The following is a 22,139-nucleotide window of genomic DNA, read 5'->3' on the forward strand; positions in this document are numbered from 1 at the left end:
TTTTTTTTATTATTATTATTATTATTATTATTATTATTATTATTATTATTATTATGGTTATGCGTCTCCCTTCGCGGAGCCGTTAATAAATTGTAATCAACGTTAATAACCGGGCCACCGGGGTCCGTCCCCGCCCGGGCCCGCCTCAGCCCCTACTTCCGGCGCAGCGCCCCGCCGTTAAAACTACACCTCCCAGCATACACCGCGCTATCGCGCTCTTCCGGTTCCGGTCGCCGCGGGAGCGCCCCCGTCCCCCCGGAGGGACCGGCGGGCCCAGGCGCAGGCAGCGGCGGCGGCGGGGCCGGGAGCGCGGAGGGGCCGGGGCAGCGCCGGCAGCGGCTTCCGAGCTCTCCTTCTCCTCAGCGCGGCCCGGCCGGGCTCGCCGCCCCCCCCTCGGGCCTGGCGGGGTCACCTTCATGGGAGGGCGGTAGCGCGGGGCCCGGCGGTGCCCGGGGCCTGGTGAGGAGGCGGCGGAGCGGGGGCCGGAGGCGGCGGCGGGTCCCGGGGCGATGTTCGTGCAGGAGGAGAAGATCTTCACGGGCAAGGTGCTGAGGCTCCATGTGTGCACCATGGAGGGCGCGGAGTGGCTGGAGGAGGTCCCCGAGGACACCACGGTGGAGAAGCTGAAGGAGCGGTGCCTCAAGCACGTAAGGAGCTGCGTCCCGGTGCGAGCCCGGGTCGGTGTGAGCCATGGGTAGTGCCGGGCTGGGGCTGGAAATCGCGGTCGGGGAGGCCATTGTGAAGGAAACAGGCTTTTTCCAACGCCCTGTAAATGTCTTAAAACGAGATAAGACAAAGAACTGGCTCAAGTGAACGAGTGCTTGTGTTGTTTCAGTGTTTACCGTGTCTGCCACCCCCCCGAATTGTGTGGAGCCGTTCCACATAGGAAGAAAATGCCTATTTCAAGAGTTTTGTGTATTGGGAAGGAGAACTTAGGGGAGGGAAATACTTTGCAGCCTTTAGGTACAGAATTTGGCGTGTGCTTTGTGTAGTGTTAGAGACTGCCAGCTCCTGCGTGCTTCTTGCCACCTGGTGGCTCTGCACCGCCGGAGTCTGAAGTGCGTCCTTATGATTTCCCCTCAGAACTTAGTCTGTTTGGTTTCTTGTTTCTATGGAAGAACAGAGAAGGAAAGCGAGTGTAAAGGCGAGCTTCCCTTGTCTGAAAGAGCCTTTGCCCAGTCGTACCCTGTGTTGGCACAGTGGGTTGTTTGGTGGGGAGATAATGGACTCTTGTAAAGCTCTCCCTTGAGCTCTAAGCAGTAAGGTCTTAATGGAGGTGTCCAATGGGTAATTTACCACTGTCTGGAAGAGAAAACAAGTAAAACTGCACAGGCAAAGCCTGCGGAAGTTGAGCTGGAAAACACAGACTCTTTGTAGCCATGTGCTCACAACTGGTGTGTTTGTGGGTGTTAAATGTGAAAACCTGTGGTTCCAAAACTATTGGACTGATTTTTGAAGCTCTGCCCTGACGGTGTTTTACTTTAAATCAAACCCAGGATTTGCAACAACTGGGTGTAAGGTTGTGACCTGTCACCAGGGCTGTCCTAAAGTCTGTCGTTCTGGAACCGGTGCAGCCTGATCTGGGAGCTTGAGAGCATTGCTGAGGGATATGTAACTTTAGAGTGGCAAAAGCAAGAGCCTCTGCTCTGCCTTTGGGAGCGCAGCTTGCTGACCTGCGTTTAGTAGCGAGGTTCGTTTTGTCTCTAAAGTCTTGCAAAGACTTTGTTTCATAAACCACACTTGCAATAGGCAAGCATATGTGTAATGTTTAATTCCTTAACCCCCGTTTAAAGGGTAAAAGGTTTTAGTTTCTGGCTGAGCACTCTGTGAAGGAAGGGTGCCAGGAGCCCTCTGCCTTGGGTCAGCTCATCGCTTCCAGCGAGAACCCCTGGCTACAACAGGTCACAGCACACGCTGTTTTTCTTGTCTTTTAGTCTTTTAAGTGCTTTTTGATTTAGAGATGAGAAGAGCTACATCCTGAAGGAAAAAGGGGGTGCCTTGCTGCAAGTTGTGGAGTTCAGCCCCCCCGCCACTGTTGCAGTCCTGGGATAAGGCTTGTGCTTCCCTCCTGTCCCTCTTCAGCACAGCTGAGTGATTAAGTGGTGCAAAACCTGCCAAAACAGGGTGGGGTAACAATTACATGCATGTGTGCAGTGCTGAAAGGCCTTTAATTATCAGGAAGCTTAATTGAATAGCTGCTTGCACTGCAGTTCCAGTCAGGGCAGAAGGCAATTGATAACTTGGCATGATGTTTGATTTCATTCTCTCTGCTGCTTTGTGCTAATGGTGTGGATTTGCATAACCATTATGGATAATATATAGTTTTATGGAGGGGGGGAAAACAGAAATGGAAAAGTCATCCCTCCTGATCATGGGTATATTGCAATGAATCTTGATAGTGCCTCGAGATAATTTATGCAGCCTTCTCTTGTGAGATGCTGGTTATTATGTTCCCTAAAGTCTTTGAAATCATTCTTTTGGGAAGCAGAGGAAATTGGTATTTGGAACAGTTTTGAACCATTTAGTGCTGATTATTGTTAAACGCCTGCCTTTAGTAAAGTTGTCTTTATAGTCTAGGAACCTGATAATACATTGTTTCCATTCCTAGGGATTTTTTAACTCATGTTTTACCATCAAAGTGTTCTCTTGGAACAGTCACTACAGCACAAGGTCCCATTGCCTCAGCAGGAGCAGACCCTGAGCTCTCCTGTGGTTTCCTTAAGGAGCAACTGTTCATTTCAGAACCAGACTTCGGAAGGGTCAGTTTAACACAAACTCACACTTAAATACTTTGTATGTCCAAGTATGTCCTAGTTCTGATACTCTAACCACAAGAGACCCTTTCTTCTTGCTGAGGCTCGCAGCGTTTCTGAAATCCTGGTGTAAAACTGAGGTCATGCACTTGGGGCACACAAACATGGGCTGTACGTGTGTGCAAGCTCCCCCTGTAACTTTCCAGGCACTGTGGGACAAGCTTTTAATGCTCTGTGCCTCTGTTCCCCTTAAGCAGTCTCAGCGATACTCACCTGGCTTTTAAGGTATGATAAGGAGTATCTGTGGAATAGAGATGCAAGGTGCTAGTTTTCAGAGTACAAAGATAAGGTAGGTTCATGCTGCTGGGCATGGTTTGGGTACTATGTGAGGGATGCAAATGGTTTAAGCCACCCAAGCTTAGCAGCAGGGAGTGTCAGTGCTGTTTACAAATGTTTCTGTTAATAAAAGCAAACAAAATAAAAGCTTTTTCTTATTTTCAAACCAACCAAACAGCCCTGTGGTTTATCAGCATTCCAGGCTTCACAAATAGCATTTGGCATCAGCAGGGTTTACAAGTTCAGTAGTTGCTCAGGCACCTGTGAACAAAGGTTTCTCTCACCTGCCTGGCAAAGGAGCCTGAACTCCAGTGTTAAAAAGAAATGCAAATATTTATGCTGGAAGCAAAAGGATGAAACAGCAGATCCTGTCCTTGCAATCCTTTTGTACAAAAAGATGAGAGAGAGCTCATCGTCCCCACGCACTGTGCCTCTGATTGTGGGGAGCAGTGCTCCTTAGCTCTGCCATGCCCTGGGGCAGCGGGGTGCAACCTGCGATTTCCCTTGCTTCCTCTGTGCTCTGCAGGAATTCCTCCTTCTTCCCTGCTCTTCCTGGGGATTACCAGTGCTGTTCTGTCTCTGGGCAGGAAGGTGGCTTTAGGTGCACTTTAAAACATGGCATTTAATACAAAAATCCTGTGTTTTGGCAGAATGGTTCTCATGAAGCAAGATTCCACAGTGAGATCTGATGATTGGTGCTCATAGTTCTTGGTGCTCTGTTAAGAGCTAGTAGAGGCATTGCCTAAGACGGCCTTTCTATTTCCAGGGCATGTTAAAATGTTAAGATAAATATTTCACTAAGCAGTCTCTTTGATATATGTACTTTCCATATTTGCCTTCAATAAAGTGGTTAGAGGATCTGGCAGTTAGAATGAGTGTCCACAGGACTTCTCTTTTAAAACAGCAATTTTCACTGTATCATATGCATTTTCACCTTGGTGTTATGGTTGCACACCCCCCCCCCCCTTTACCTGTGCTAGGGGAAAAAATGGATAATAGTTCTGGCCCCAAACATAGACCTCCCAGCTCCCATTTTCAAGTTCTTCCTTTTGGGGTAGAACTCTCAGGATCTGTGACTAATATATTGAGCTTGTTCAGAGAGGAGATGTTCCACTGATGTACTCTTATGCATTTTGGGTAACTTATCAGATCAATTACAGGAGGTGCTCCCAGCTGCTTCTAGGCTTTAATGTGTTCTTTGGCTCTGGTTCAGCAGTTAATATGCTGAAGGATTAGTAAGAAGCTACTGTTGTACAGAGCAGGGCTCAGACATTCTCGCCTCAATCTTACTGAGGCATCAGAGCTGTATAAAAGCTCATATGAGGAACTGAAGGTCAGTGTTGAAAACAAGTGCATCATGTTTGAAAAGAGCAGGTAGCTGAGCCTTCCTTCAGCTGCAGTCACAACAGGAAAGGTGGTGAAGAGCTAAAAGGATTCCTTTGAAGGAGGCTGGTGATCCATCTTATGATGGACAGGACTACATCAAAGTGAAGCAGTGATTTCAGTGGGATTTCTGGAAATGGCTCCTACCTGAAGGTTGAGCACACTCTTCTGCAGACATGGTAAAAGCATCTTGCAAGAAGCATCATTAAAAGCTGTTTCTGTGAGCAGAGCAGGTGAGGTCAGTGTTAAGTGTCCTATTGTGGTAAGAGCAGCAGCGTCAGTTCCATGGCTTTGGTAGGTTGTTATTTTTAATTTAGCCTTTCTGGAATCACAACCACTGTGCTCTTTTTCTGCTCAAACAAATTAGAAGTCTCTAGATGCACTGATGTAATGTTCCCGAGGTCTGTCACTGGGTCTGGAAGTCACTGTGGTATGGAGTCAGTTCAAGGCCTCTGTGTGTGCACGTGCTCTTTTGTCAGGATTTGAACCGGATTTCCTAGTGAATTAATTGACATACAGTTTATAATTGTAATAAGGAATTGAGCACAATGTTCATATATGAAAACAAGTTACTGTGTGTTGATTATTTATGGTTGGGAAGAAAAGTTGTGAATATGACTTTGGTTCAGTGCTTTGAGCAGGAACCCAGGTGAGAGGGCTCCAGCAGCCAAATCTGTTGATTGCACTTTGAAACAAGGTGCAGAAACTGCTGTTTCCTTCCCAGTTTAAGGTCAAGTGTACCAAAATCACTGCTGGCTGTTGCTTGTTTCATCTGACGGTGTGTGTAAATAGTAATTATTAGGTGAAGCAGGGTCTCTCCTCTGTTTTGATGCTGGTTACAAATGAGAAACATGCTGTGTTATTACAGCCCTTCTGTAGAAACACTGAATGCTCTTGCAGATTTGCATTCTTAGTTCATTATACTAATTGCCACCCCCAGACTTTTCACGAAGAGGAGTGAGCTTAGTGATCTATTGCAGAACTAACACAGCTGTGGGTCCTGGAGCATCGGTGCTTTGCTCCAAATCTCTGCAGGCCTGAATATAGGACCAAGGACTCAGAATTGTGTGATGGAGACATAATGGGAAACTATAAATCCACTCACATAGGCTGGTGCCCCTGAAGAGCTCACTTGTGGTGATTGAGCTGTAATGTTAATGCTTTGAAACTGTCTAAAGAAGTTTTTTAGACTGTCATCAGTTGGAACTTAAATCATAGAACATGTCAAGTTGGAAGGGACCCTTGAGGATCAAGTCCAACTCCCTGAAGTAGCTATTAATTTAACAGCATTGCGGAAGGAAAGCTAAAATCCTTCCTTTTGTTGATAATTCTTCCCAGCCAGGAGCCTGGATATGCAGGTAGAAACCTCAGTTTCTTTAGTAAAACATATTCTGTGCACTGGCCTCTAGCTTAAGCTATTAAGAAGCTAGTAAATGATGGCACAGCTTGTATATGGAGAATCTTATGTGCAAGGTGCAGTGATTCATGCAGGAGGCTTATTTCTGTGCTCTGATCTTTAATATTTATTATCTTCTGCAGTGTGTACCTGGGAGCTTGGAGGATCCAAAAACCGTGACGCATCATAAGTTGATCCATGCTACTTCTGAGAAGGTGCTGACAGACACAAAAACAGTGTTGGAGGAAAACATTCAAGACGGAGGTGAGGTCGTCTGGTTTTTAATGCTATCAGCCAGGAAACATGAGATTGTGGTTAACCGTTTGGCGAGTTCCAGATGGTGACTTTCTAATATCTATTCTGCTTTGACATAGGAAGCTAGTAAGATGGCAAAAAAGGAAGAGGAAAAAAGGCTTTTTCCCCCAGAGAAAGCACCTTGAGCAGTTTGCTTTTCTTCACTCTTCTTTTGAGAGTTGAAAAGGAATTAAGTGTGTTCATTAAGTTGCAAAATTAAACAGGTGATTTTTCTCTCCTTCTAAAGGAATTTTTCTGGATCTCCAGGGCAGCATTTATCCTTCAGAATGATTCAAAAATCATTCAATTATGGCTGAGTATTCCAAGCCAGACAATCCAATGCTTTTGGGAAGGGGGTTTTCTTGAAGTCTCCCAGTCAAGTAGAAGGATGATTGCTGTACCTGGGTGTCTGCAATTCAGGCCTCATTCTGTCCTCTGCGATCACAGGTCAGAATCCTTCATGCTATAGTATCACTGACTGCAGTAGAGTATGTGAGGTGTGTATTTGCTCCTGAACTTTAAAGGTGTAAAGGATTAATGTGAAACAAAAGATCTAAAGATGAGAGCTGGAGTCAGTTTTTACTAGATAGCTCAAGCTAATGGCTCCTTCTGGAGATAAAGGGCAGTGATGCAGAGAGAAGCAGGACTGCTGTAGACTGAAATACTGTCTGAGCCAGAAACTCAGCAGGAATAGAGTTCCTGGGTTTTTGCCTGAGTTCATTCAGGCTGCAGAACATGTGCCATGACCACAAGCGTTTTGGTGTCTGTTCCCAGGCAGTGTCTCCTATCACCTTTAGAGCTGAGAAGTGTCCTCTTAGGAAGAGGCGACAGGCACCATTTTTGCTGATTCGTGGTGTATTATTTCTAGGCGAGGTGCTGGCTCTTGGAGTTTTGAATTGCATTTGCAGCAGCTATGCAGTGTTAACTGTGTAGTCACAGTGAGCTGGCATGCCTCCTCACTCCTCCCTCTGCAGCCTGTGCCTTGCTTGTCACGGAGACAAGATTGCAGCCAACAGCTGACTGCACAGGGCAGCCAAGAGTCAGCATGTGGACCCTTTCACATTCTGATCAGCTGGGCAAATGAGGGTTAACAGCCTGCACCAGCTGTTGCTCTTGGCTGTTATGTGCTGAGCCAGATCAAGGAAACTTGTTGTGCAAAGCATGCTTTGTTTGCTTTGTACCTGCTTAACGCAGTGGGCTAAAAACTGTGTGGCAGGCGTATCTGGGTGAAGGACTGCAGATGCTGCACAGTTCTGTTTTGGGCCCTGCAGTCTGTCTGCATGTTTCCACCCTCAGAATGTAGGTGGTGGTAACTGAGATGCTAGAAACTTGGAAAGCATCTAGTATTTCTAGAAACCAAGTTTCTGGGTCTCTAGAAAAAGGGCACCTTGTAAGGATGTATTAGTAAGTGCTAGTCTTAAAAGCACAAAGCAAGCCCTTGCCTGGTGATGTGGCATATCTGATACTGAAGACTTGTTTGCCCTTGAGACTTGCCCTGGTGGCCTCCCAGGGATACATCCTGCTGTAGACCATGAATGTCTCTACTGCCATTCACATGCAAAGGTGAGCTTCAGCCTAGTGCTGGAAGTTCTTGTTGAAGACTGGTGCTTTCCTTGCTGTAGTTGGATGGTCCCAGCATAGACCCAGACCCATCTGTGACCTGTCTCTATTGCTTCCCTCTTAGTGGAAGCACTGAAAGACTTGATGCTTTTTAATTATTATGAGCCAATTGCTGTCCTGTTAACGTAGAAGACAACTGGAGCCTCTAATACCCTTTGTGTGAAGAGAAGAAACCAGTAACAGCCAAAGTGTAATTAATAATGGCCCATGTTTTGAATTGACTGTGAACTCAGGAGCTGTGGACACTGAAGGAGTGTGTAAAGTCATAGAGGCTTTGAAGTATGAAGAAAGGTCTGATGCTACAGGGGAATTAATACAAAATTAATCTCTAGGAAAATGGAGTTTGTGAAGTATCTCACAAGAGCTGTTTTCATATAATTTTCTGATGTATTTTGGTGTCTTTCTCTTTCTAGACGTCTTGCTGTTGATAAAGAAGCGTGCGCCACCACCACTCCCCAAAATGGCAGATGTGTCAGCAGAGGAGAAAGTGAGTTTGAAAGACTTCTCAACTTGTTTAACTGCTTTATTAATGCTATGTAGAGGGATTACAGTGGTGTGCTTTTAAACTTTGATTGGGAGAACATTTGCCTTAGAATAAGACGTGCAGATACACTCTGTGGAAGTGGTATAGATTTGCTCTCTGAACAAATGTCTAATAAACGTGTAAGTTTAGTTCAGCAAGTGTCTTGCTTTGTCTCTGTTTGAAAACCTAGTTGCTGTCAGGCTGTCTCCTATCTTTAGCTATATGTGGCTTGTCACCCTCTAACCTGGTCTCTAGAGCTGGAGTGTTGCCCTCTTGCTATTTTTTGATTGAAACTTTATTGGAATGTGATTGTTACTGAGGGTCAGTGGTGCCTAGGATGCTGCTTATGCACCAGTGCTACTGCATTTGGTGTTACTGCATAAACACCTTGAGCAATGCTTGTGCTTGATGTTGTGTATTCCTAAGTCTCTTTACTTTGTCCTTGCACAGCTTTGTTTCTTCTTGCTTCCTGTAGGTATTGGTGTATGTCTCTGTAGCCCTTCCTGTAGGTATTGGTGTATGTCTCTCTCTTCAGTATGGTCTTGCTGAGCTGAATGTCACTGTAAGAGCCTCAGTTATAAGACTGGAAGTATTTATAGTTTGTACCCTGCTATGTTTTATCCCGGACTGTGAGCATGTACTGAAAATCCAAGGCACCCTATATCTCTGCATGATACTTGCAAGCAGCAAAGCACTTCCACTGTGCAGCAGTTGTAATTCTGTGCACAGCATTAGTCTATCTCTGGGTTTGAAGAGAGCATGCTATGAGCAGACCACATGGAGCAGAATATGGTCCTGGGCACTGAGGCCTCTAAGTTCTCTTTTTGATACATCACTTTCCCTCTATGCTGGAATTTCTGTGTGTGATTAGGTAGCAGAAATAGGTGTAAGGACTGAAAGTGGGGCAACCCAACAGGTCCAGTTTTGCTCTGTAATTGTAAAATGGTACTGGTGCTGTTAATTCATTGTATTGCTAGACTGCTGTTTCTCTTAGCTGCGAGTTACAGAGCACTGCTTGATGCCTTGGTGAAGAATATGAAACTGCTCTCCTCTGTGCTGTGTTCTCTGTTCTGTGCATAATGGGTTATGAAACCTGATCATGTTTCCTGTCCTTCAGAGGAAACAAGAGCAAAAAGCTCCTGATAAAGATGCTATTCTCAAAGCGACTGCAAATCTGCCATCTCGCAATGTAGATCGCACTGTGGCCCATCACAACATGAGGGATGTAAGTATTAGACTTGGCCTTAACTCACACACTAACATCCAAATAGGCCTTTATCTTCTGTAACCTTTTGTTTTACACATAAATGTGATCCTCTTTTCTCTATAAGAGAAATACAGATGTATATAATGTACATTAAAGTAGATAGCTTAAGATTTGGATACAGGTCATACTATTTGGTGATAATACATAGCTTTGTCTTCAGCTGTGTGGAGACCACTTCTACCCTCCTGTACTAGTAGGATATGAAGCAGAGAATCTGCCCACATATTGCAGGCTGTCAGTGTGCCCTAGTAACCTAAAGGGGACAGTTGTCATTTAAGCTGTTTAGTAGCCAAATGACCTGCTGAGCGCAGCTTATTTAAAAACAAGTGTCCAGCTGAAAGGAATTTGTGATGCTTCAGGTTAGAAAATAGCTTTGATCTGTGTTGTTCAAATTTAGATTACTGGAAAGCAAAGAGTAGACCAGGAAAGCTCGTTGGTTCAGAGAAGCAAGTACTGCTGCTACAGAGGTACTGTGACTGTCTCTTATAACACATCTGCAGTGTGTTAAAGTGTTTCTGTGAAACAGTGAGTTTTCTGGACCACCACACATCCTGTGGTGGATCTGGGTGGCTGTGGTAGAAATAAAGAACTTTCTGCCCATCCTATTTACGTGTAGCACTTCACAGGAAAGGCCAGTGCCTCTTGAGAGATTAAATAATGCAAAGGAAGCCCTAATAAAGCAGTTATCTGTACAAGGGCCAGACCACTGCTGAGATACTAACAGGTATATTAAGATTCAGTGATGGCTGGTTACTGGTCTGAATGTTCTGACAGTTTCCTTTCTTGCAGTTCCAGACAGAGCTCCGGAAGATCTTGGTGTCTCTCATAGAAGTTGCACAGAAACTGCTAGCACTGAACCCAGATGCAGTTGAACTGTTTAAGAAGGCAAACGGTATGAACATATCTTTATAGTTGCTAGTTCAATCTTGGGAACTTTGCTTCCGTAGCAGAGGAGCAGGCTGAGTGAAGTCCAGACCTTGATGTAATAGCAAAGCTACTACAAACTTTGCGGCCAAGATTTTCACCTTGTGGATATAGCTTGTATAAAACTGAGTTTCTGAGGTCCTTTTGGGATGAATGAGAAGTTCCAGTTAAAAATAAAATCTTTAGTAGTGAAAGAATTGGAAAACTTCAAGTTATGCTTTAGGGATGGTAAAGAATAGTTGAAAATGCACAAGGAGATAGTAAAAGGAGGAGAAAGTGTAGCTGTTGGTTCAGTTTGTGGGAAATGCTTGCCCTTGAGATCTGCTATGACCAGATCCAATTTACTTTCCAGATAAATGCTAGATAGATACTCAGTGGATCTCATACGTATTTACTTATGTGGAAATACCACAGTCATGCGAGTTCTCTTTTATGTGAGATCTTGAATATATCTGGACAAAGTCTTTGTCCTGGAAGAATATCTGAGCCAAACCAAGCTGAGTGCAGCATATTAAATGATGAAATAGCAAATTCAGGGCAGAAACAAAAGAAAGGCTGGAAGAGAAGAATGGAGTCTGAACTTAACGCATGCCATTCCATTGAGGAAGGGGTTTATTTCAGCTTGAAGTCAATCTGAACGTTGTTTTGTTTGTGTATGTGTAGCCATGCTGGATGAGGATGAGGAAGACAGAGTGGATGAGATAGCTCTGCGACAGCTTACAGAAATGGGGTTTCCAGAAAGCAGAGCTGTCAAAGCCCTTCGATTAAATCAGTAAGTGTACTCAGCACGCTGCCTGTGAACTACATGATATGGTTAAAACAACAAAATGAATCTTTTCTCTAAAGTCTCCTTATGTGGGTCGCCTAAAACTAGGTTGGAGAAAGCATTAACTCAAAGAAGAGTGCTGCCTCAGGCAGCAAGTGTGGATGGCACAGGGAAGGGAAGCAGTGCTGTGCTTGCTCTGGAAAGAGCTGCTGGTCTGTGGTTCATGGCACTTTCCAAGTATTGAACTCACATCTTATTCCACTTTAGAATTCAGATTTTGAAGAGAAAAAAGCAAACCCATTCCATCTGCACTGATCTTTCAGCTGAAGAAAAATACTTTGTGCTGATCTTTTAAAAACATGTGAAGTTCAGATAGCAACTGTAGGAAAATAGGTACTGTAGTTCTTATCCCCTAAGAAGGATCAGCTGTATTGACTCACTCCTGTGATGGGTTTGTTAGGCCATTCTCAGAAACTTGTAATGATAGAGGATCTACAACATATTCCAGTCACTCTTTTCCACTCCCTTGTGACTCAAAAAGTGTTCTCCATCATTCATGTTGGAACTGAAAAGTCAAATATGCAGAGGCTTTCCTTTCTGTGAACATGTAATAATTCCCATGTGTCAAATGAAATTACATGTTCGGTTGCCCTCTGTTTCTGTTTCAGTTGACCTTTGTTTCTTCCTCTGTCTTCACTGGGAAGAGATGTGTTGGGGCTCTCAAGATCCCTTAGCTTGAGCACTTGCACTGCATAGCAAGTGACTGTGTTCTGATCATGATGTTCTATTCCCTTGGGCTGGCCCCTCCTTTGAGGGATAACAGATTTCTGCTTGAGTCAGAGTGGAAGAACAACGAAGTGGTACATGTCTAAGTGCAATTGCCTGTGTTGAATCTTGCTCAAGGCATATTGTGTGCATGTAACATTTTTCACCCTCCTTATTTCTTGTTTTGTTATAATGGCATTCCTTGATGACTGGATAGATGTCTGAGAGAGATCTTTTTAAGCAACAAAGCAGCTTGCATCTGAGATGTGGTTCCATGTGAATTTGGAACATGCTTTGCTTGCAGCTTTGTCAACAGTTGCACATAGTGTTTTCTCTGTTGTGAAGTAAAGCAGCTGATGTGGAGAATAAGGTGACTCCCTCAGAAATGCCTCTTAAAATCTAGGTTGCAGCTGTCCAAGTTGGATTTCATCCCTTTGTCTTCCTGGCTTCAGAGAAGATTGTGGTGCCCTGAAAGCACAGAGAATTGAGGTGCTCTGAGATTTGCTCCGAAACTGTCATTATTTATGACTTTTCAGATACTGGTTAACCTGCAAGTCAGTATACCATGGGTGTAAATGCAAAGGCAAATGTCTGTGTAATGCCACTGTACATCTGGTGTGTTTCTCACCCCTGTGCTTTGATTTGCTTTTCAGTATGTCAGTGACACAGGCCATGGAGTGGTTGATAGAACACGCAGATGACCCTGCGGTGGATGCTCCGCTTCCCGGTCAGACTCCATCAGAAGCCACAGATGAAGCTGGTGCATCTTCTGCTGGTGCATCTTCTGCTGAAGCAACTGCAGGTCCTAGTTCAGAAGCAGGTGAGGAAGAGGCAAAGGATGAGCTGACGGAGATATTCAAGAAGATCCGGAGGAAAAGAGAGTTCCGTCCAGACCCACGAGTACGTGCTGTTTATCTTGCTATGTAGCTGTTGAGATTGGAAGGGACTCTGCGGGCACCATGGGATCCAAATTATCATTTAGTTCATAAATGAAAGGGGATAGCTGGCTGGATGTATGTTATGCTGGTTTGACAGTATTTTAGTGGAAGTCTTTAGGGACAGTTTAAATTCAGGCTGCTGAAAGGGATGTTACCTAATTAATGCACTGCTGTCTTAGATAGCGGTATCTAAACTACTGACACTTCTGAAAACCATCTGATGGGACTAAAATGAGCTGCTGAACTGGCATTGCTTTTTATGACTGCTGTCTAGGAAGGAGGAGGGGTTGCAGGATGGCAATAGGTCCTTTTGCTGTAGAAAAGGATAGAAAAGCATTATTATATTTTAAGGGGGCAATGGAAAGTTTCATCATCAGATTTAAGTCTGCTGATGACTTAAAGAAGTTAGCCTTTTTATCAGTATCAGGTGGAGAAAATGTTGTCATCGCACTGTACACTCACCAGGAGGTGCTCTTTAGAATCTAGGACTTGTTTTTTACAGATTTCAGTTAAAAGTGGTAAATGTATTTGACCTGGGTACAATTTCTAAATGCTTAAACATTCTTCTAACAATATCTAGGCATGCTTGTCTAAACACATAACACTGACTAGCAATATAATAAATCTGAGAGGTGAAATTAAATCGAGTGAATAGAACTACAAGTGCATGTGAAGTTTGGTCTACCAGTGAGATGTGAGCAAAAGCTTTGTGACAGGAGAAGTCTTAAAATAAGATGTTTCTGTCCTGCTCTTCTCCTTTGCCCCAGGTGCACTTGCTCTTTGCCTTGCATTCAGCTTTCAGTGTTGAGGATAGGAACTGCCTTCACTCTTGAGATTTATTTTTCTTCCATAATGAAGACACTTTTGATATAGGATATTTGAAAACCTTGTAGATAAGATTACTTAGTGGTCTACAGATGGGAGCAGTGGGCTTTTTACCCCACAGATGCTCCTCACAAATAAAGATGTGAATGTTCTCATTTCTCTTTTCAATGTTACATGTATTAAGCTGTGCAAATCTGATCTAGGCTGTCATTGCCCTGATGGAGATGGGATTTGATGAAAAAGAAGTGGTAGATGCACTCAGAGTAAACAACAACCAGCAGAATGCAGCCGTGAGTACACTGTCACTTCTGTTCTTTATTGCTGTAATAGTCTGTTCAACTGATTCTTTTCATCATGGAATTGGTTGATGTTTTGATCTGTCATATTCTGTGCCTCTTTCAAATTAGATACACAAGTGGAATACAAAGGTTTTAGACTTCTTAGAGGAACTTCAGCATGTGTGAGGTTGAGGCTGATCTGGCTGGGATAGCATATGTGGGTTTTCAAAGAGCTTTTGAGAAACTCCCTCAGTGGAGCCTGCCAAAGAGATTATGCTATCATGAGAAAGGAAAAGGTATTCCAAATAATTAACAAACGATTAAAGAACAGGAATAAATGATCAAACAAGAGAATCAAACCATGTAATGTGTAAATTACCATTCTGCAGCAAGGCCTTCCACAGTTTATGGAGTCAAAAACTATAAGGCTTTCAAAGATTGGTTAGTCCCCTGCTAGTGGATATGTTAAGGAAAGTTATGTGGGCACAGCTGACAGCCAAGCAGTCTTCTCTTAAGCATCCAGTGCTGGCCACTGTTAGAGGATATTGGCCTAGATGATACTTGAGGCTGCTGAGGTGTAGCCGTGCTGATGGGGTTCCTTTGAGGCAGAGTGTGTGTGGGATAACAGACATCGTTCCTGAGCTCTGAGGCATCCAATGTTGGTATTAACTTTATTACCACACCAAGCACTGCTGCTGTTCCTGTTGAAATAAAAGCTTATTTCTATGGGAGAAACACACAAATGAATAGTAATCTAGTGTGAAAAAGAATGTACAGCTCTGTCTTCACTGTGAGAGGGAAAAATACATGTTGTCAAAACTGAGACACTTTCATTCTGATGTACCCAGTCATGAAGTCTGTTGTGCTTGCTGATTTCTTTCAGTGTGAATGGCTGCTGGGAGACAGAAAGCCTTCTCCAGAGGACTTAGATAAGGGCATTGACACCAACAGCCCTCTCTTCCAAGCCATCTTAGAAAACCCAGTGGTACAGTTAGGGCTAACCAACCCTAAAACTCTACTAGGTAAGTCCTGTGTGGGTTCATGATGTATAAACGCTGTCTCTGTAGTTGCTGGCAGAGTAGAGGCTGGATGATGACAGCTCACTCTGTGGGATAGGTGCAGCTCTGTACCCTTTTTCTCACTTTCAGCAGCTGTATTGTTTGTTTGCTTCATATTGCAACTCAGCTAAACCCAGAACAGGACTTGGGGCTGTCCCAGAAATGCTGCTCATGCCCCAGGCTACTGCGTTACACTTGCTGAACTCAGAACTTTAATAGCTGCTGGCTGCAATGCTTTTGTGGATTTAGGAGACCTTTTGTGTGCTCCCTTTGGCCAAAAGGGGAAAAACCTGGAATGTCTGACTAGAACTCTGATTATTTAGCTTTAAAAACAAGTGTCTTCTGCTGTACAGCTTACTGCATGCTGAGGCCTGGTCACTGAGAGGGAAGATAACGTGGAAGAGTAAGCAAGCAAGTCTGAGCTAAGACCTTGCCTGTCAAAGTTGAGATATGTGACAATGCACTTCCCCTCCCTTGGGTTTTGGCTCCTTGGTAAAGCCTGTGTGCTGGTGGTCAGACTGTGAGCCCAGCGAGTACCCAGCTGATGAGCCTGGCAGTAAAACATCAGTCTCTGATGAACTCGTCTCTCCGATGCTGGAGGGCGATACAGAAGAATGACACTGGCTCTGTGATGTGTATAAAAAGTTTTGCATTTAGTCTTTCTTTGGCTTCAAAATGGATTTGAAGCAGTGCTTTTAAAGAAAGCAGCACTTTCCAGAGAGCTTTTAAAAATACTACTCTAAATGTAATTAGGAGAGTTTGCAAGCCTTTAAATAATTCAAGAGCAGAACCTTCCCACTCTGCTTTCTGAACAAATGGTCTCTTCATCTCCAGCGAGGGTTCCACACTGCAGCTCAGAATATAAATAGAAAATGAAATGCCATTATATGTGCTTGTGAAGCTTGGATGAACATCAGAGAAAATATATTCCTAATGATACATCTGCAGATTGCTTATGTCACAGATTTTAATAATGAATTTAATGAGATACTTGCAGAATGTTGATAAATCTTGAGTTTTAAGCTTTTGACTCTGTGTGAAGAATATAGTTGAAGTGGTGAAAGGTGAGATCTGCACTTTTCGGTAGGCATGCTACATGACCTTGAGCAGGGTATTAATGATGAGCCTTTCAGAGGTGCTGGGTACTTACAGCTCCCACTAATGTCAGTTGGAGCTTTGTACACTAACACCCCTAGGGAATATTAAGAAACTGACCTTGGTGCCAGTCTGCCAGACTCTCACAACGCTGACATTTTGGTGGCTTCTGAATAGGTCAGATGTGCAACTGCTGTTTTGTCCTGATCCGTAGTGACTGCTCCAAATGTCCACTTGACCAGCTCAGTGTCTGTCCCAAAGCTTACAAATTACTGCCTGAACCATTCTTCTGCCAGATTTGCAACTTGACTCTTGCAGTAGCTGTCTGGGTCCTTGCACATAAGTAGGAGAGTGAAAACTGGCATGTTTAAAGAAGCAAAAGAAAACATCAAAGCTTATTGTATAGACAGCTGTGTAAAGAAAGCAAAAACTGCTCTTAAATACCTGGATGGCTGTCATTGTTCAGAAATGGAGGCAATTGTTGTGCACAACCTTTCCCCCACTGCCTGTGTGTAGGCAGGTGGAACTGGCTGCCTCCCTGACATCCTTTGCTTTCCAGACACCAGGAAGGAGAAAGCATGAGCTCCTCAGAGGGAAGATGCTGCTTCCCTTCTGGATCCTGGGGCCTCTGAAAACACAGAGCTTGAGATGTGGGGGCTTAAGGCACTATATTTCTGTCTCTGCTGTGTGCAGTGAATTTAGTGCTGGGGAATGGGGGAAGCAGAGTGCGATGCGCAGTGTGTATTCCCCCCATTTTGGGGTGATGTTTGCCCCTGCCTTTGGGTGGTAGCTATTTCTAACTGTCCTCTTGTTGGAGCATCCCAAACATTGAAGCCTTTGCTGACTAAGGGACTAATTGAGTGTTGCAATTTCCATCTCTTGGCAGCCTTCGAGGATATGCTTGAAAACCCCTTGAACAGCACTCAGTGGATGAATGATCCGGAAACTGGGCCTGTTATGCTACAGATCTCTCGAATCTTCCAGACGCTGAATCGCACGTAGAGGGGGATGCCAGTCCACTGTGCCACTTCCTACTGCCCCTCACCTCACCTTCACCCCGGCGGGAGGGTGCATGGAGTGCTTGGGAGGAGGTGGATGGAAGGGGAGAGGGGTTGATCCTGAGCAGGGGGTCTCACACGAGAGCTTACGTAGTTATGGCCAACTGAAGTTAATTGCCTTGTGGATTTAGTGTTAGTGGAAGAGGTTTGAAGACTTGTTTTCAGGTATTAGGTTTAAAATGAAATATATCCAAAAATAGGAAAAGGTTTTGTGAAAATAACCAAGAATCTGACTGTTGGAACGAAATCCAATCATTGTTGTTAAAAAGGCCTGTGACAGTAGTTTTCTAGCCAGTTTTGCTAGCATCTGGCTAGTGTTTACAAAAGGTCACTGACCACTAGCATAGGATATTAAAATCATCTCCAGACAGTATTAATTTATGGCTCTATCCAATTCTAAAAAGCTTTTTAAAATTGATTCTTAGGAAATGTTTTTTAGAAGTTCAACTCTCTTGGGAGAGGAAGCCCATTTCTATCCAGACCTGTTAATCGTGCGTTTTAATTTAAGTGAGAATAACTCAGAGATGGAATTGTTTTAATAAATAGCATTACTTTTTCCTATTTATTTTCTGCGTTAGTGTTGTTGCAGTACTTGTAGGGGATTCTCTGTCAGCTCTGTTAAAGATGCAGTATCTCTTTCACAGCAGAACTTGCTACACCAAGGCTTGGAATCTCAAGTAGGCTGCTGTTCATAGGTTCATACTCTGCCATATCCTAGTGCAAGGAGGGATATATTCACGTAGTGGGGTGTTTTCCATTTTTATGTGCAGTTTGGGAAGGGGAGACTTGTGGTTTTTGACTTTGTTTCAAAGTGTTTACAAAGATTTGCATGGGTTTTTCATTGGTGAGCTCTAAGGCAGCAGAACAGTTTAGGTTTTTACCTTGTTTAAGGTGTTTAAAAGCAAGCTTGCAGTGACCACCTTTGAGATGCAAGTGGCTTTTCTTGACACTTGTTTTTACCTTGGAAATACCAGGAATGTCAGGCTGGGCTTTCCCGTTTGGTCAGAAGCCTGACTGGGGTTTCAGACAGGAGCTGAGAGCTTTCAAGGACAGAACTCGCTGTGACTCTCCAGCCAGTTTTCAGCTGGGCTCTGCAGGTGTGAGTCCGAACAAAAATAGGTTTTCTTTTCAGATTAATGGAACGTGCTTCACATCTGCCCTGATCCCTGCCTTGTCTTGCACTTCACAGCTGTGTTTGTGGAAAGCCAGGCTAGGCAAGCCCTGCCTCTCCAAAATGCAGAGAAACCAGCTGGGGACCCCATCCTTAGCTAGCACGAAGGTGCCCTGTCAAGTTGAGGCATCCTGAGGAGCAGCGCAAGTCACCTTGTTAAATGTGGGGCTTTTCTTAAGCAAAAATGCAACAAGATGCAACCCGAAACCCTACAACAAGTTTTGGCCTGAACTTGGCATCCAGTCCCTGCTGTTATGCAGTCAAGGCACCAGAGTTGCCAATTTCACATCATTCATATGAAGGGTGGGGAAATCAAAACAGCATGAGATTTTATCTTGACTGACTATCCCAGGACTTTATTTGTAATTCCATATTAAGCTTTGCAGTTCATGACTGCTGAAATATTTACTTCTACATTCAGAAATGCCAAGCTTTATAGAGATGATGCTTCTGTTCAGACTGGACTCTCACCAAGAACAGATTGACAGCATGACATGAAGTTGTAATCTGTCTTGTAACAGCCAGGAGCCAAGTCCTGCAGCCCAGTGAGTACAGCACAATGACTCCTGAGTAGCTGGGACTGAATGTTGTAGAGTTATCAAAGGTTTTGATTGTATTATCCGTTTTTGTTCTTGCTCCTTGAAGCTTTTTGCCTGTAATACTACCAGAAGATGCTGTTACTTGAAGCTCTTAATGTCAGAGGCTTGTGCCCTTCTCTACCAGTTGGGTTTCTTGTAAATATTCCTTTTAATGAGTGTTTTTAGAAGACAGCTGAGGAAAATGACCCTGTAGTTTGGGGGCTTTTTTGGCTTCTGAATGGGTAAGGACAGGTTCCAATGTAACAAACAGATACTTTGGTAGCAGTCTTGGTCTTTGAGGAATGTAAAGCCTTGTTGATGAAATGCTGCTTTTGATTTCAGTACTCCATGACCAGACCCTGGAGTGGCTGTGGAGCTTCCAGGCAGACCAGCAAGGGTCATCTATCAAATTTAGAGTCTTCTGCAAGTTTGGCATCTGGTTTGCAGGCAGAACCTTGGGCATTTGCTACGTGGCAAGTGAGCAACCCCACCTGCCATGGAGGTGCTGCCCCAGGACTGGTTGTGGCTACTGCCAGGGCAGTGTGGATGATGAACTTGAACCAGCCCCCCAGCTTTTAGGGGTTGAAGCTGGGGCATTCCTGGTACTCAGTGTCTGAGGAGCAGGTGGCTCACTTCTAAGGGTACAGGTTCTGCTGCTTGTGTATCTCTGCATGAGCCCCACAGCAGTGAGAGCAGAGAGAGGATGATACTGCCAGGACCTGCTGATGAACTGTGCATGTTCTTCAGTGTCAGTTTGATCGGGGAGATAAAGGTTGCCAGAGCTGCTCCCCCTGTGTGCCAGAACAGTCATGCTGGTGAGCCTTTACAAGGCGTGGGGAAAAAAGCATTGGTAAAACACATCATGCTTATGAAATAGAGGAGGGTAAGAGTGTACAGGTTCAACAACATAACCAGGTGTTGCAGCAGCAGTTAGAGACCATAGGAATACTGTGTCTTTAAGATGCCTGAAGGCTCAGGAATATGTGGTTATTTCTGGAATTCATTACTCTAGAGCTCCACATTTACATAGCCAGGGTGTTGGGGAGTGTGTTCTTCCTGATCTGCCAAATGGTCACCTTGTTTGGTACAGCTTTAACATAGATAGTCCAGCTTGTCTTCTGAGAACTCACTTTGCCAGTGGCTGAAAGAGGCCAGAATTTAGGAGGTGATAAGCACAGAAGTCATAGGAGTTGATTTAAAACAAAAAATGCACTTGAGTTTAAACGAACACTTGAATTGCTCAAGACGTGATGGTGGTGTTAGGGTATGAATTAGTAGCAGACAAGGGAGCTGTGGGCCCCGTCACACCGGGGTGTAGTGCTGCTTCATCCCAGTGAACAGAGCCCACGGTGCCTGCAAAGGTGTTGGTTACCCTCGTTGTTACAAAACCTGCAGAAACCCCATAAAGATCCCTGCTGTTGAGTCAGAACGTGCAGACAGCTCTCCAGGCACAAGGAGCACGTGTGGTAAGAGCTGTGCCTGGTGATGAGCTGCCCTGTCACAGGCTGAAGGGTAGAGGGCTGGTGGATCTGGTCTGTGAGCCAGTGAGAGGTCCCTGAGCACGTGGGGATGGAAGTCTTTGCTTTAAAGAGTGAAACGCTGTCTTTTTGTGCTGAAGAACTACTCACAGGGATAAGGATTTACAGGCTCAGGTCCCGTGCTCGCATCTCTGGTGATCAAGTTCTAACTAGCAAAGGTATGTTTGTCTCATAGTGTGGTCAAGGGAATATTTGGAAGCCTGTGAAATCGAGCAGTAAGGAAGCAGGGAGGTAGGTGGCTAATCCCATGTGTCTCACAGTTCTAGCTCTTCACCCCATCAGTCAATACAGACAATCTACTTTTGATGTCGTGTGACTCTTGAAAGCTAGCTATTTATTTAAATATATGTAACTTGTAATTTTGTCATCAAAGCACTGATATTTTTAGTAGATATGTGCTAAATGGAAGTTTGTTCTCAGGGCTTCGTATTTATACTCTTTATAGGGTGCATTTAACGGGATGTATCTGGGGAAAAATGCCAGTGGCTGCTTTACAACTTGGATCTTGATTGTCTTTCCCTGTGAGCCTGAGCTAGCATCACCCTTGGAACAAACCTCCAGTGTCTGGTCCAGGCCAAAGCATCCTCCACTCTTTCTCTCCCTGTGAGCAGTGATTTGAGTCTTCTTTGATGGCTGCATCCCTTTGGCAATGGTCACACAGGATCTCCATGTGCTGGGAAATTAACTTGTGTGGTTTCTAATGTGGTTTTCAGTGCGCTCCTGTGGGAGGGTGTGAGGGTCCCTCCTGCCAGAAGCCTGAAACCTCTAGCAAATATCTCTGCTTCCTGGCTGCTCACAGCCTCTGGCACAGATGAGTCCCACAGCCTTGACCCCTGTTCCTTCTCTCACCCTCCTGGAACCAAACTTGTCTTGTGGGAATGGATCTTCGCAGCCAAGAAACACTTGAGTGGTTATTGAAACCCTTTTTAGTTAGGCCTGTTAAGTTATTTTATTGGTGATCCATGGGCTGAGGATCTTTTAATGTGTTTTGAAAGCTGTTTAACCAAATGAATGTATAGTAGAGCTGTTGGCAAGCATTGCCTGAGGAATGAGAGATGAGCAGTGACCTCGACTTCAGTGGCAGTTTTCTCTAGGTCCCTTGCACAGGATGGTGAGTGCTTCATCCAGAGCGAATGCCCTGGCTTTCTACTTTTAATACTTAACATGTCTGTTAACTAGCAGGATAGTGGCCCTTGCGGCTGGGTATTTCCATCTGATCATAAGTCCTTGTGCTTTAAGGCATAAGCAAACCACTGATTGTATCTTCCTCTCTGGCTCATTATTCATCTGAAGGGTTTGTGGTGCTGGTGTTGGCTAGGACAGTTGGTGTCTGTGGCTAGGGCAGTGATCCCCATGTCCCCACACGTGGCGAACAGTACTGAGGTGAATGTGTGGTCATGGTGGTGGCTCTCACATCTGGGTATAACAAAAGGGGTTTTTAAGGACCTCTCGCCCTATATTTGAAGATCTTCGGGTCCTGTTTGCAGTGTGTGAACTTCAGTCAAATTCGTACCGAATTTGGATGTAGTTTTATATCAGTCTCTGGAAACGGGAGAAATTGGAGCACAGTTTA

The 22,139-nt window shown here is 44.5% G+C and overlaps 1 protein-coding gene across 2 annotated transcripts; it reads left to right on the forward strand.

Annotated features, from left to right (window-relative positions):
- The first annotated feature begins 355 nt into the window (after positions 1-355).
- Positions 356-17,844, forward strand: UBAC1 (UBA domain containing 1). Of its 2 annotated transcripts, none has more exons than XM_061476793.1 (10): positions 356-647; positions 6,012-6,132; positions 8,196-8,269; positions 9,423-9,530; positions 10,347-10,464; positions 11,160-11,268; positions 12,681-12,927; positions 13,994-14,080; positions 14,952-15,090; positions 17,108-17,844. In XM_061476793.1, exons 1-10 carry the CDS (start codon positions 510-512, stop codon positions 17,221-17,223), a joined length of 1,257 nt encoding a protein of 418 aa, XP_061332777.1. In that variant the 5' UTR covers positions 356-509; the 3' UTR covers positions 17,224-17,844. The 2 variants fall into 2 exon arrangements, with proteins under 2 accessions (XP_061332777.1, XP_061332778.1); XM_061476794.1 differs by having other exon boundaries at positions 358-647; positions 10,362-10,464.
- The last annotated feature ends 4,295 nt before the right edge of the window (positions 17,845-22,139 follow it).

Source organism: Pezoporus flaviventris, unplaced genomic scaffold (assembly GCF_033815535.1).
Source record: "Pezoporus flaviventris isolate CSIRO_AGI_PZ_B2104156 unplaced genomic scaffold, CSIRO_AGI_Pfla_v1 ptg000097l, whole genome shotgun sequence".
Classification (NCBI taxonomy): Eukaryota; Metazoa; Chordata; class Aves; order Psittaciformes; family Psittacidae; genus Pezoporus; species Pezoporus flaviventris.